We start from the raw sequence: 14,637 nt of genomic DNA on the forward strand, positions 1-14,637 counted from the left end.
TCTGGGGGAGAGTAGTGTGGCAGTAACCAGGCAGCCCCATCATCTGTCCTTCTGTTTGTCCGTCCATCCATGCATTTTTTCGTCCATGCCCACATACGTTCAGTAGCGCCCACTCAGAGCACGGCACAGAGGTATGGATCCAAGGGCACAGAGTGGTAATGGAGGCGCCCAGAGCCAGCAGGCAAGCTGCTGAGGCCAATCCAGGGAGAATTTGGTTCTGAGCCAGGGCTCTGATGAGCGAGCTCATAGGGGTCTGCAGGAGGAGGCAGAGAGACCGCAAGGAGGAGAAGGCAAGTGGTCTGGGTGCGGAAGGGTGGGCCAGAGTTGGGCATGAGGCCGCAAAGGAGACGAGATTCCTGGCAGGGGCAAAGGCCCCGAGGCACACAAGTACCAAACAGTGGGCGGAGCCCCTGCCCAGCAGACAGGCACAGGAGAAGACGCGGTGGCAATCACGTAGCATGGGCAGGTCCAGATCTCACAGGACCTTGGGCAGCCGTGGGTGGAGTGGCTAACAGTACAGGCCTTGGAGCTGACAGCCCAGGGCTCAAACCCCAGCTCTTTCTGCCTCAGTTTGCTCATTTGGCAAATGAGGGCAAAGATTACCTGCCTCGAAGGGTTATGTGGACGTGTTTTGAGCACGAAGAGCCCTTTTTGACTCTGGAGGGTAACTAATGAGTGGTAACTAACTTTATCTTGAAGGTGAAAGGCAGTCGGGGAAGGTTTTGAACTGGAGAACCTTCCAGACTGAGCTGGGCTTCACAAAAACATACCTGTGCTCAGCAGAGCCTGGGGGCCAAGACTGGGGGGGGGCCCTTGGAGCAGCCTTTGCAGGTGGGGTGACCGTGTGAATGGCATGGGTATAGCCCCAACTGTGCTCATCCCCTCTCCTCTGATCTCCTACCTTTGCCCCCCCTAGGTGATGGTCCAGCTACCAAGCCCAGAAGCTTTGGGAGGTCCCGACCCCACACACCAACACACTCAGAGATGCAAGCCCACCCCACCCCAGCAGTACACTGCTGAGCTTAGAGGACATGGCATCACACCCACGGCCCCAAAATAGCCCATGGGCTCAGCCCACACAGAGCAGACTCCCACCCGGCGCCTCACCCCACACTTACGGAGCATTTCCAGTGTGCAGGGCTGCAGAGCACGCATCATTACTGACACAGAGGCACACGTGTGTTCACGCATGCCAGGGCACACCAGGCAATAACTAGTCTGCGCTCTGGTTTAGGGCTTCATGGTGCCCTCCTCCTGGGAGGGGTGGGGGCGGGGCAAGAGAGGTGAGCAGAGACAAGGCAACCCTTGGACAATGCCTTAACAGCTCCCGAGTTGCCCTAGGATCCCTTCTGGCCTGAAGGGAGAGCACTGAGCTGGAGAGATAATTTTCCCCCAGGGAGAAGAAAGCAGCCAAGCACAGAGCTCCAGGCTCAGGATCCAATGGGCACAGTGCCCCTAGGGATTCGGACAGGGCAGACAGGAGCCAGGCGGCCAGGCCCAGCTGCTGCTGGCAACCCCGCCTCACCGCTAGAGCTGGAGCGGGGGGTGGGGGGGACAGCCCTGGCCCTGGCCCGGACAAGCCTTCACTCTTCTTGGAACGAGGTGTGCTTGTGGGCCCCAGGGCAGTTGTTAAATAACCGCATGAGTGAATAAATGAATGAGCAGACAAAATATCTGTGAAGCCTTTTACCTGGTCAGGACACCTGGTACAAAGTGGGGGTCCAGTAAGCAGTTGCCAGGTGACCAGAAATGAGAACGATGGTCAGTATTCTCCCGTCAGCTAATATTATTGCCAGACACCATAGATCCCACCACGTGCCTCATCCCCGCGAATCCTCACATGGACCCTAGGAGAGAAGCCCCGTTAGCCCCACTTTTCAGATGAGAAAACAGAGACTCAGAGAAATGGAGCACATGACCAAGGTCAAACATGCAGTAACCGAACTGGGACTCAAAGCCTGATCTGACTTTGGACCTCATCATCGTAGTTCCCCTGAATGTTAAATCCTGCCCCAGAGAGAGGGACTGGGAAGATTGTCAGGAACTTTAGGGAGGAGGCAGAGGTGAGGAAGTCCAGGCTGCACCATGAATTGTCCCCTGCTTTATGTTGCCTGCAGGTCACTGTGCCCAGCCCTTCTTGGTCTTGGCAGACAGAGAGGCTAGGAAATGAAGGCGGATGGGTAGGATAAGAAGCCCTTCCTCTGTCCCCAGGGAGACGGCCAGATGACAAAGGAGGGCCCGGAGCCTCTAGCTGGCAGTCATACAGCCTTGGCAGCAAAGATACCAGGGTTTTGAGAAATCAAGAAAGGACACGCAGGCCACCCAGCCTAGACTCTGGAAGGACATAGTGTGGACAGTGACAGTGATGCCCAGAGCATAGATGAGGCCACAGCAAATCAGCAAGGCTGGCAGGTCCTCTCTGAGAGGGAAAGAATGTTGCCCAAGCAGCTCCCAGTATCTATCTGAGGCAAGACTCTCCAGAGTTCCTTCCAGGGTCCAGTTCTGTGCTTGGCTCTACCAGGCGTGTGTGGGAAGGAGCAGGGAGGGATGGAAGAAAGGAGAGTCATGGCTTCTGTCCTCCAGAGCTTGCCATCACAACTGACACCAAACCCCAGAGAAGACTCAGCCAGACGGGTCTGAGGGAGTTCAGAGGAGAGAGAATGAATCTGGAGAAAGTAGGAGCTGGAACTGGATCTTCAAGGCCCAAAGTGGGTAAAGCCAGTGGTTCAACAACATTATCCAAGCCACAGATTTGTACCATCCTTCTTAGTAAGTCCCTGTGGTCTCTTAGGGGTGGTGGCTTCCCTCGTTGTTCCAAAATGGCTGCTAGAGCTCCAGCCATCACCTCCTCAGACGTGCAGAAAATGAAAAGCTTCTCCTCAAACCATGTCTTTTTATGATTTTTAAAAAAGCCTTTATTTATTTGAGAGAGAAAGAGAGAGAGCACAAGCAGGGGGAGCAGCAGAGGGAGAAGCAGGCTCCCTGTGGAGCAGGGACCCTGATGCGGGGCTTGATCCCAGGACCCCAGGAAGTCAGACGTTTAACCTACTGAGCCACCCAGGGGCCAAAAGGCATCTCTTTTTACAGAACAAAAAACAATTCCCAGAAGCTCTCCAATAGTTATCTCTTTAGATCTCACTGGCCTGAATTGTGTCATATGATACTTTCTAAACCAATCACTGGTGGGGAGAGAGGAATGATTCTCCGTGGTTTAGACTAAGCAGTGTTCACAGAGGCGGAGCTGAGCACATGGTGAGGCTTGGGAGTGAATATTGAAACAGAACTCAAACAAGAAAGGACTGGGAAATGAATTGGCTGTTAGCAGTTGGCTAATCTAGATTTCCCATCCCTCTCTTTTATATACCACAAAACCCTAGACTGCTTGGCTAGGGGTGAGGGCTGCGGGAGCAGGGAAAAGGAATCTTCAAAAAATCCCCAAAGGGACTGTCACCCACCCCCACCTGTATCTCTGCCTCCCTGCCTCCCAATGTCTCTTGAACCCACTCCATTCAAGCCTGCACACCCCCATGCCTCCAAACTAGCTTTGATCAAGGCCGCCCATGACCTCCGTGTTGCTGGAACCAATGGTCAATTCAAAGTCCACATCTGACTTGACCTGGCAGGAGGATGACCATACAATTCATCATCTAAACTGGGAGAAGCGGGGGTGGGACACTATTGGCCATGATGCCGGGACCACAGATGTAAAGCTGGACTGTCACAGGCAAAGCTGGGCAGACGGTCACTCACCCGACACAGCAGTCTGCACAGTAGATGACCCCTCCTCCTTCCAGCACTGTCTTCCGTGAGCTTCCAGGAGAACTCCTCTCTCCGTGCCACTCCTCCCTTGCCTTTCTCTTCCCTCCTCTTCAGCCTCCTTCACGCAGCCGTCTTCACCTCCCCGAACTCTGTAGTGAAGGTGCTGGGTCTCTTCTCCACTTGCACTCAAGCCTTCGTGGGCTTGTCCGAGCTCATCTCTAAATATCATCCAAGTTCCCAGATGCGCCCCTGAAGCCAGGCGCCCCATCCTGGGCTCCTGACTTTAGGTGCCCTGGCCTGCTCCACGTGGCTACTGGATATCTAACAGGCATTTGAATGGAACACATTCCATGTCTGCTCTGCCCACAGCTGCCTTCAGCTTGGGGAGAGGAAACCTCACCATTCCCCTTACTGAGGCGGCCTGATGACCATGCTTGGTTCCTCTTTCCCTGGCATCCCATCTCGGACCCACAACATAGCCCACGGCACAGCTTCACTTCTCGGCACCTCCACGGCTCCCCCTTGGTCCGAGATACCCTCACTTCTTGTCTGCATTATTGAAATGGGTCCCCAGCTTCCCCCTATTTCGAACATAATAGCTAGCCACAATGATCTTTTAAAATAGAAATTAGATCATGCCATTGTTCTGCTCAAACCCTTCCAGGGTAGGGGACCCATCTCACGGTAAAAACCCAAAGGAAACCCTGCAAACCCTGATGCCCCCCTCCATATTTTCTCTAACCCCATCTCCTGCTACTCACACCCCATCACTCCACTTCAGCCAACAAGGCACTCCTTGCTGTTCCTCCTGCACACCAAACATGCACTGACCTCAGGACCTTTGCACTTGTTCCCCAGCCTGGAATTTTCTTCTCCCAGTGATGTGCAGAGCTCCCTCCTTCCCTAACTTTGGATCTCTGTTCAAATGTCACCTTAGCCATGAGGCCTTCCATGACCACCTTCCATAAACTATTATTTATAATAGATGATTGAGAGAGAGAGAGAGAGAACAAATCCCCCCCCCCGCTCTAGCACTTCCCATGCCCCTTACCCTGCTTTGTTTTTCTTTACAGCATTTATCACAAACTGTCATGTTATTTATTTATTTGTTTATTGTCTGTCCCCCATTAGACTTGCAAGGGCAAGACTCTACCCATTTCTTTTCATTGTGCCTAGAACGGCGCAGAGTGGAAACTCACAAATGCCTACGGAATGAATGACTTCCATGACTTCAGACACAGGCCCGTATGCACACAGGAATCACGTAGGCCTACGAGGTGGTGAGAGTACACAGATCAGAGGAGCTGAGGCTGGAGAGTGGAGAGGGTAAAACCAACATTTATTGTGCTTGACGTTTAATCCCATGGGATGAAACAACCGTGCAGTAGGTTGAGACCTGTGGCCCGAGAAAGCCACCAACATGCTCATGATCTCCTGGGAAGGCCTGGCAGATCCCACGGCAGGCCGGAGTCTCCCCAGCAGCCTCCCCTGAAGGACTGAAGGCCAGGATGGGGTCCTGCGGTTACACCGCTCAGAAAATGCAGCTGGAGCAGGAAAAGGAGAAAGGGAGGGAGAGAGGAGGCTGAACTGTCTGCAGAAGGCCTGGCAGGGCCAGGCAGAGCTGTGGATTGGCAGGTGACCAGCAAGCCTGGCCAACAGGTCTGAGAGAGGCCCCGTGGGCGGTGGGACGGCCTGGGGAGGAGGGAGAGGCAGGACTAGGAGGCCCTGCCCCTCAACCCATCCTGTGGGACCAGCCAAGTGGGATGCAGCCACCCGGGTCCTGCCAAGCGTGGCCCCTGGCACTGGGCTGCACCACTGAGAGGGGTGACTTTTCTTTTTCCTTCAAAGGTGCCCCGCACCCAGCGGAATCTGAGCCTGGGTTCCACACCACACTCGGCCACCAAGCATCCTATGCAACTTTGGACAACATTCTGGATTTCATTTTGCCCCTCTCGAAAGTGGGATTCAACCTCTGGCCTTTGCCCCAGGCAGTCCTTCCACAGAGAGCTCCTTCTCCTCCCCCATACCCCAAATCCCGCATGTCCAAATCCTTCTTTCACTTTGACTTCAAGAACCACCTTCTCTACAATGCAGTCCATCCGCTGTGCCCCACTGTGCTGTGCTTGGCTCTCCTGTGTTTAAGGACATTCATCATGAAATCCCCTTACGGCCAGAGACCATTTCGGTCTCCTGTGGGTTTTGCCTCCTTAAATTCCTCCAAGCACTTCTCTGCACACACAGAATATAATGCAAACTGCTTTCCCTCTCCCAGTCTGGCCTGATCTGGCCTGCGTCCCTCAGTCCTGAGTCATCTTCAGCCACGCTCTTCTTCTGCACAAGCCACAGTGGCCTTCTTGTTCTTCTGCAGCTTATTACAGCCTCTGGACCTTTGCATGTGCTATTCTCTCTGCATGGAACCATTTTGTGCCAAGCTCCTTCTCATCTTTCCAAATCAGCCAAATGTCACCTCCTCCGACAGGCCCTCCTTGATAGCACATCTATAATAAGACACCCACTCCAGCCTTTCCATCATTCTCTTCCTCCCCCTTTCCTGTTTTATATTCCTTCTCATCACTTATCGCCCCCAGAAATTATATGGTAGATTTCTTTCCCTTATAACTAGAAGCTCAACCCTGTGAGGACCAGGATTTTTTGTTTCTTGCTTTGTTCCCAGTGCCCAGTGCAGGCGCTGGCATCAGGGAGATGTGGTAAATATTTGTTGAATGAGTAAATGACTAACCAGGAGAAATGCATCTTTGTCCTGATATATAACTGAGGAACTGATTGTATCTTGCTGTCTGGAAAGTATGTTGAAGGAATGAATGAACGCATGCATTTCTGTCTCCCCACTTGTAGTAGATGCTAATGTTTGATGAATGAATGAATGACAGAATCTTTGAAAAGGGCGTGTAAAGAAAGAAAAGGAAGGAGGGAGAGAGAAGGAAAGAGCAGTAACGGGGTGCCTGCAAACACTGGGGAGCGCCCCTTGTTCCCACCTCCTGCTCTCCCCAGACGTGGTCGCAGCCTCCTCCCATGCCCACCCTCCCGCCAGCCCCTCCCCTCTGCATCCCTGCAGGGCTGTGATGGGTCCTGGAACTGCCTGATGGAGTCAGGGGAACAGTTCCTGCCGAGCCCGCAGGGAAGTCATAAGCTCCAGGAAATGAAGGCTGCGGAGCGATGCCTCCTCCTCACCCATAACTCCAGCCTCATTACAACCGGCCCAGGCTGTAACGTGGAGAATCAAAGCCGGATCCCCAGAGGCGGCATATCTCCAGGATCGCAGAGCAGGGCCACCAGGGGAGGGGGGTACCTCATCCCTTGGCTCTGCCTTCATGCCTAGGCCCCACAGAGTGGGTGCGGAAGGGGTGAGATGGGGCGCTGGGGATGCTCACACCAGTGTCATGTGCCCTCCTGGCCTCCATTTGTTCAGGGTGCCGCCATCAGGGAAAGAGGGAACACCATAGTGCCATGTTCCGGACTCCTCCCTCCTCTCTTCCCTAGGGTCTGTGAGGTTTTCTCCTTCTCACTGCCCTGAGATACTGCTTTAACCTCATCACCATCCCCCCTTCCAACAGATGACTCCCTACTCTGAACCCCTTTCTAAGGAAGTTCCTTTGCCCATGTGGGGAAGGAACACTGGGGAATCAAACATCTGCAGAACCGGTATAAAAAACCAGTCTCACAGTTGCTATGACTGACACAACTTCGTTAAAGGCAGGAGAGCTGCCCGCGGTACTGCTGGATCACATTTCTTCTGCCCCAAAGATTCTGGCCGCCTCTTTATTCTGCCAGAGGACCTGGTCCATCCTCTGCCTAGCCACACACCCCATGTTTGCAACTGAACTCCCCCAACCAGCCAAATGCCCTCTAGGCAGCCTGCACACTCCTTGGCCATGATGCCCATCCCTTTCTTCCCAACCACTCAGAAGCCCCCTCCTCCAAGAAGCAACCCAGATTCCCTTCCACCCACCATCCCCTTCCAGACACCGGTGCCCACTCTCTTCCCCGAGTCCTTCTTAGAGCTCTGCTCACACGCCACCCTGCACTTATGTTGCCCACCCCGCTAAACTGGAAGCTTACTTGTCTCTGTCCTAGCCTCCAGCCCAAACCTGGCCGAGCCAATGCTCAGTGGAATTGAGTCGTTGAACTGAGCTGAACTGGGCTTGGGGAGAAGAGTGGGGATTGAGCCCCTCACCTCCACTCACTCTTGTCAGTGCCTAAAATCCCTCCATTAAAGCAGCATTGCTGTCCCCTGTAAACACCCACATTAAGCCATTATTCATCATTATGGCTTGAGTAGGAGTTAGTCCCTCAGATCCTTTCTTGCTGAAAGCAGGATCTGATGGAGGTGAGGGAAGGAGAGATGGATTGATCTGGGGACAACAGTGCTGGTCCAGGAAGGGGGAGCAGTGTCTCTCAGATGCTATAAAAGGAAGGTTTTCTGAGGGAATGTGGAGACATCGTGGCAAGCTCAGAGGGGTTGTGGTCCTGCCCAAAGTCACTCAGGGAACCTCCACACAAGGACTCCTGGGATTCAGGTCCCCCACCGTTGAAGGGGCCCATGCAGGCACTAGCAAGAGAACAGAGGGCCTTCCCTGGGCTTCTGTTTTGAGTGGAATGACCTCTCACCTGCTTTGAGGAGGTGTGAATGTGGGTGGCAGGCTGGGTGCAGGATTCTGTGCACCCAGGAGACCTGGGTCCTGGGGGCCCTTGAAGACCCCTTCTAGAAGGGCCTGCTCCCTGTCTGGGGTGGGGGATTTCCAGGGGGTGGGCTGGGGTAAACAGATTGCCAGCCAGGGTCAGGGGAAGCAGCTGGGAAGGTCCCTGCTCCCGTGGGCTTGAGGGCTGGTGGAGGACCCTGGAGAAGGACCTGGGCGAGGGGTCATAAGAAAGTCGGGGGAGGCTGGGGGAGGACAGGTGTGTGATGGGAGTTGAAAGGAAGCATCCAGGGCTGGAGTGGGGGGGTAGGTGGGGGAGGGGCAGAACTACTAGACCGGAGGCCCAAGAAGGTGGGGGACCCCTAAGGATAACAACAGGTGTTTAACTGACGCCTAAACGTCGAGAGGTCCACTCAACCTGCCCTGCCCCCACAAGGCGCCTCCTCTGATGTTCTCTTGTTTCTCTCGCAGGCTCCGGGCCGGGTCGGGACCGCCCCTAGCCCTCCAGGGATCTGCCGGGCCCCTACCAGCACCCCTCTGCGCGGGGACCATGGCGCACACCGGCCTCGGGAGCCGCGGAGGCGCCGCCTGGTGATCCGACCAAGGCGGCAGCGAGGGGGGCGCGGGCGGGGACCCCGGGGGCGGTCCATGCCCCGGGTGCGGCCGCGCCCCCTCCCCCTGCAGCCGGGCGCCCCAACCGCTGGGCGGCGCGCAGGGCGGCGGGCCTGTCCGGGTGCCCCGTCGGGGGCGGCGCCCAGGCGGCCGCGCTGAAGCCACCATGTGACGTGGTGCCGCTCCGTCGTGCCACCGAGCGGCGACGCCCCGGTGCCTCCCGTCCAGGCTCCTGGGCCCCGGCCCGGTGCAGGCCAAGCATGAGGCCGCGGCCCGACGGTCGGGGGCTCCGGGCGGGAGCCGCGCTGTCACCCGCGCTGCTGCTGCTGCTGCTGCTGCCGCCGCCGCCACCGCTGCCGGGACGCCTGTGGGCGGCGGGCACACCCGCGCCGGCGGCACCCGGGGCTCGGCAGGACGGCGCGCCGAGCGCCGGGCGCGTGAAGCGCGGCTGGGTGTGGAACCAGTTCTTCGTGGTGGAGGAGTACACGGGCACCGAGCCCCTGTACGTGGGCAAGGTAAAGTGGGCCCCCGCACCCGCTGCCCCGCGCCCAGGACCCCGGAGACGCTAGGGACCCGGTTCCCCCAAGTCCCAGTCCCCGGTCCCTCCTCCCAGCCCGCTCCCGGCTTGGGGCAGACAGCAGGGTGGCGCGCTCTGCTCGCCCCTCCCTGTCCCAAGCCCTCCTCCTATCCCCCTCCTCTGTGCATCTCAGAGCAGAGCAGAGAGAGCTAGTAGGTAAACCCAGGCCGTCTTACAGCTGGATGCATCTAGAATGTAGAAACAAGTTTGCAAATCTGATCATGTCACATAAATACTGTCTCCGCTTTGCTTAGACTTCTTCAGTAGCTTCCCATGCACTTGGGGTCAAGTCCAAATTTCACCCGGTTGCCTACAAAGATCTGGGTCCCCTGTAGCCTTACCTCCTGGCACACTCCTCTGAGTTTCAGGCCCAGGGCCCTTCTGACGGTCTTCACAGTGCCCTGCTCCTGCCACTGCCCCTTCCCTTTGTCTGGGTTATTTCCTCCCCCTGAACAGGTCAGTCCTGCTCCTGCTTCTGCTGATTAATCTATACTGACACTCAGGTCTCCACTCAAATGCCACATGTCCAGAGAGGCTGGCCTGACCACACCAGGCTTAGATCCCCTGGATATGGCCATCCATCCTTGTCACATGCCTTCCAACGTCCCCATAGCTTTCCTTCGTAACACTTAATTATGCATGTGTGTGTTTGATTATGCAGTTAATGTATATATTTCCTACCAGACCGTGTTTGTTTTCCTCACTGTCAAATCCAGCACTCAGCACACATATTGTTCATAAACTGTTCATATTGAATGAATGAATGAATGAATGAATGAATGAAAGCTACTTTCTCAAACTGAGTAAATGATGGTAAATGAGGCTAAGCATCTGTGCCTTAGGAGTATGTGAAGCTGGGAAAGATTTTTGTTCAGCCATTCAATTCCCAGCCCCTCATGGGTGCGATGCCAGAAAGGCAGAGGCAAATAAGATCCAGCTTCTGCCATCTGGGGGCTCCCCAGAGTAGCAGAGAGCTTTGATACATGATTCACAGGTGGGCACCTAGCACTGAGCAGACATTCAGTAAATGGTATCTGTTGGCTGGCTTCATGGAGGAGAACACACGTGAGCAGGGTTTTGATGTATGAATAGGAGCTCATGGGGCTGATGAGAAAAAGGGCATACATAGCCCGTGCAAAGACTTGGAGGCCTGAGGGAGCCTGACTGAGTCAGAGACTTGTCAGCAGTTGAGGTACTGAGGTGGAGGGTGCTGGAACTCTCTGATTTCTGCCCGTCAGCCTTCCAGGAAGTTTTGGTCAGCAGAGATGGGTCAGGGGACCAACTCTGGAGTTTCCTGTGTGCTTAATGGGTCTGAGAATTGGAAGTTTGATCAACCTTCTCAGGTCAAAGGCTCAGGGATCAGGGAGGGGAGGAAGGGTTTGATGTAAATCTCCTGGTTTGTTTTGTAGGAAACCTAGATTTTCTCTGGTCTAGACACAGTAATCCCTGGTCCTTGGCTACCTTCCCCTCCATCCATGTCCTTGCTCAAGGTCACCTGGCAAACTAGTGGCAGAGCCAAGGCTCCTGACTTCCAGCCAGGGCAGTGAGATAGTGGGGCTGGCAGAAGGGGGTGAGGGGTTGGGGAAGGAGGGACCAAGTCTGGCCAGGCCGCAGCTGATGGTGAGGAGACTAAGAATGCAGTCTTGGGGGCCAGATGTACCTGAACTTAAGGCCTGTCTCTGCCAACCCAGACTGTATTACCTTGAACTAGTTACGTTACCTCCTGAATCTGTCTCTTCATCTGTAATGGGGGGGCTAAGAGAGCCCATTTCCTAGGGTTGCTGAAAGGATTAAGGAGAAAGACAGCATATATGGTGTTCAGACCGCAGTCGGGTTAGTTGTTCTTCATTGTTTTCTCGTTATTCTCATATGAAGTATTTAGTCCTTAAATGGCAAGGTAGAAATCATCATTCCCTTTTGGAGCAAGGAAACCAAGACTGAGAAAGGGCAAAGTCCTAAAGGGGACAAGCAACTTGGCCAAGGCTTGAACCTGTGTGTGTGTCAGAGGCCAGTCCCAGTCTGATTCTCCCAACGTCTCCGAGACGTCGGGCCTGAAAGGTGGACTTGAGTCCAGGAAATCCCCAGAGAGGCAGGGAAAGACATCTGCCCAAATGTCAGCTTGGTGCTGTCAGGCACCTGAGCTCTGTCGTCTGCCCAGCAGTTGGGGCTCCCAGGCCTCCCCACCCCCCATGTCCTGAAACCAGGAGAATCCACTGCTGACTCAGCACTTTGCCTGTAGCTTGCTGGCCCTTGGCATCTCAACAGCCTAGGGGGAACCCTACCCCATCTCCAGGAACCAGAGTCGGTGGCCTTAGGAAGTCCTTTCATTATAACACCAGGAAACTGAGGCCAGAGGCAGAGAACATCAGACCAAAGTCTCCCAGCAACACGGTGACAGAACCAACCCTAGAGACTAGATTTCTGGACACCAGCTTGGGGCCCAGGGCAATGTGAGTGCCCTTGACCATGAGCCAAGCATTGTGCCAGGCCCGGGTGTCTTTCTTCTCCTTGGGGCAACCTCTCCTAACATCCTCATGGCTGCCATGACCATGTTATCCCCCTCTTCCATCATCTTCACCCAGAGCCCCCCTCCCTTCTTCCCAGAGCGCACCTCTGCAGGGAAGAAAGAGAATTTTCCGTCTCTTTGCAAACATGTGCCCAGAGCATACTGCTTTCAGAAAGGTCGTATATAGTATGTGGTTCGAGGGGGACAGTTGGAGCCAGAGCTGCTAGGGGCTCAGATCCCAGCTCTGCCCCTTATTATCTCTCTGATTTGGAGCACTTTACTGAACCTCTCTGAACCTCAGGTTCCTTATCTGTTGTTGAGTGAGGCCTTTACTAGCCCGTCCTCAAAGGGTTGTGGTGAGGAATTACTGAGCTGGTATAGGTCAAGAGCCAAGAAGAGCGAGCGCCTGGCACCTGGCTTGTGCTGGATGTTAGCTTTTGTAATTATAGGTCTTGCCTGCTATTTCCACCAGCTTGAGCCTCCCAGCTACACAGACACTCCCAACCCCTTACCCAAACCCTGGAAGCCTTCTGGGCAACCCATGTCCCAGGATTCTCCACCCCAAGTGGTGGGGGGCGGGGCGGGGAGAGGTGGTCGCTTAGCCCACCCCTCACTCAGTATGCAATTGGAATATGAGGAATACGGGTTTGCACTTTTAAAAACCACCTGTCCCCTTGCAAGCCAGGCCCCACCTTTGTGCAGGCGATTGTATGTGCAGACACACACACACACACACACACACACACACACACTCTTACCACACTCTCTCGCTCTTTGGGGGAAAGGCCTTCTCCACTGTTTCAGTGAATTCGCTGCTTCCCGGTCCCCCGCCCCAGGGAGCCACTCGGAGCATCCGTCCTTGTCGAATTCCAAAGGTAGCTTAGCAACAACACCATCCGCAGAGTGAACCCCAGGCACCCAACGGTAACCTATTTTACACACGCCTTCTCCATCACTCACCGCCACGCTCCTGTCGGCACCCGCAGGAACCGCTGGGGTCCATGGTTGTCACCGAGGCCCCAACACCCACGGCTCCCTCCCTAGTCCTGCCCCGTGGGCAGCCTGGCCACTTCTTCCCCTCACCTGCCCCCAATACCCACCCTCCAAGCAGCCTCCCAGATTTCCATACATTCTGGGTACTTTGACTAATCCCTTTTCCGAACCGTAATTTCCCCAGAGGCTTCTGTCAGCTGGATGTGGATTTTGTAAGATTTTTAATTTTTTTTCTAAAAAGATAGAATTATGGGGTCAGCACTTATGACCAACTCCTGTGGGCGGTGAGATCTATTTTAGATATACAGCAGGATTAAAGTGGGGAGGAGAGATTTAATTAAGTTGCTAATATTTAAAGAAAATTGATGAACTCCTGGTTTACGAGTAGCACAGACGTGAGCAGACCCCTCATTCCGGGGGGAGGCTTTTTATTTGATTTGCTTTCCGTTTAAATCCTGGACTCATTTTATTTGCGTAGCTGCGCTGTCCGCTTAATTGTCTTTAATAAGGAAAACGTACTTCTGCTCGCATTTAATTTTGATTTAATTAGGAGGAAGTAATTAATGGCCTCGTAAATCCCATTTTTCAGCTCCCCCCGGGATGAGAAGCCATCACTCTTGTGTTTTTCCCATTGTTTATGATCTGGACCTTGGGCCTGGGGAGGGGGCTCTCCTCTGGGGCTGTCCACCCTTGATGGCCGTGGAAAGAACCCAGGATGTGGACTCAGGCTTCAGGGTTTCCTCTTGCTGGCTGTGTGACTTTAGAGGAGATATAGGCCCTCTCTGATCCTCAGCTTGCCAACCTGTGCAGTAGGGAGGAAATAAACTCTGATTCACAAGATCTTAATGAGACATCAATGAGGTCACAGTCAACGGTCTAGAAGTGTGTCTGATGACTCTTCTCTGTAGTCTAGCTCATGTGTACCTGGGATTTGGCAGTGACTGGATCCTCCAGAAATCCCAGAAGGCAGGTGGGGCATTTTAGTGACTGTTGTATATTTCGTTCTTCATTTATTTGATATGTTTGGCCCCATGCCTTGTGCTGGGTACTGGGTAGAAGGAAATAAACAGCCGTACACTTGGTCCTCAAGGAGCTTACATCTCACACTCCCACATGCATGTACCCTTACACACACACACACACACACACTCACTCAACTCTCTCATTTCCCCTGTATTTTCTCTGTAGGCCTACTCAGGACACCTATGTGTGCAAAGCATGGGGTTTCAGAAGGTGTGAATCAAAGTTAGTCCACACCCCTGAGGCCCAGGACAGCTAGGGAGACAGATTTGCAACACTGAGTGTTACGGGGGAGTGTGGAGCAGAAGGGAGTGTGCGTGGGGCAGGATGAAGGCTCTTCAACCAAGTGGGTTGCGGCACCTAAGAGGACTGCCTGAAGGAGGAAACAAGCCCAGTTTAAAAGGGAAGAAGGTACTAGATGATGCCCCTGTCTCTCCAGTGGGTCAGGATTTCAGCCTACGGTCTTGTGTCAGACATTGGGGAATGAAGTGCGTGACCCTCAGTCCCTCCTG

The 14,637-nt window shown here is 54.3% G+C and overlaps 1 protein-coding gene across 1 annotated transcript in view; it reads left to right on the plus strand.

Annotated features, from left to right (window-relative positions):
- Positions 1-14,637, plus strand: part of CDH22 (cadherin 22) — a 119,001-nt gene that overhangs the window by 42,963 nt on the left and 61,401 nt on the right. The window contains exon 2 of the mRNA XM_032838589.1: positions 8,889-9,544. Within this exon, the coding sequence (XP_032694480.1) occupies positions 9,290-9,544 (255 nt within the window). The 5' untranslated portion in view covers positions 8,889-9,289. The remainder of the gene's footprint in view (positions 1-8,888; positions 9,545-14,637) is intronic.

Source organism: Lontra canadensis, unplaced genomic scaffold, assembly GCF_010015895.1.
Source record: "Lontra canadensis isolate GAN:19392208 unplaced genomic scaffold, GSC_riverotter_1.0 scaffold105, whole genome shotgun sequence".
Lineage (NCBI taxonomy): Eukaryota > Metazoa > Chordata > Mammalia > Carnivora > Mustelidae > Lontra > Lontra canadensis.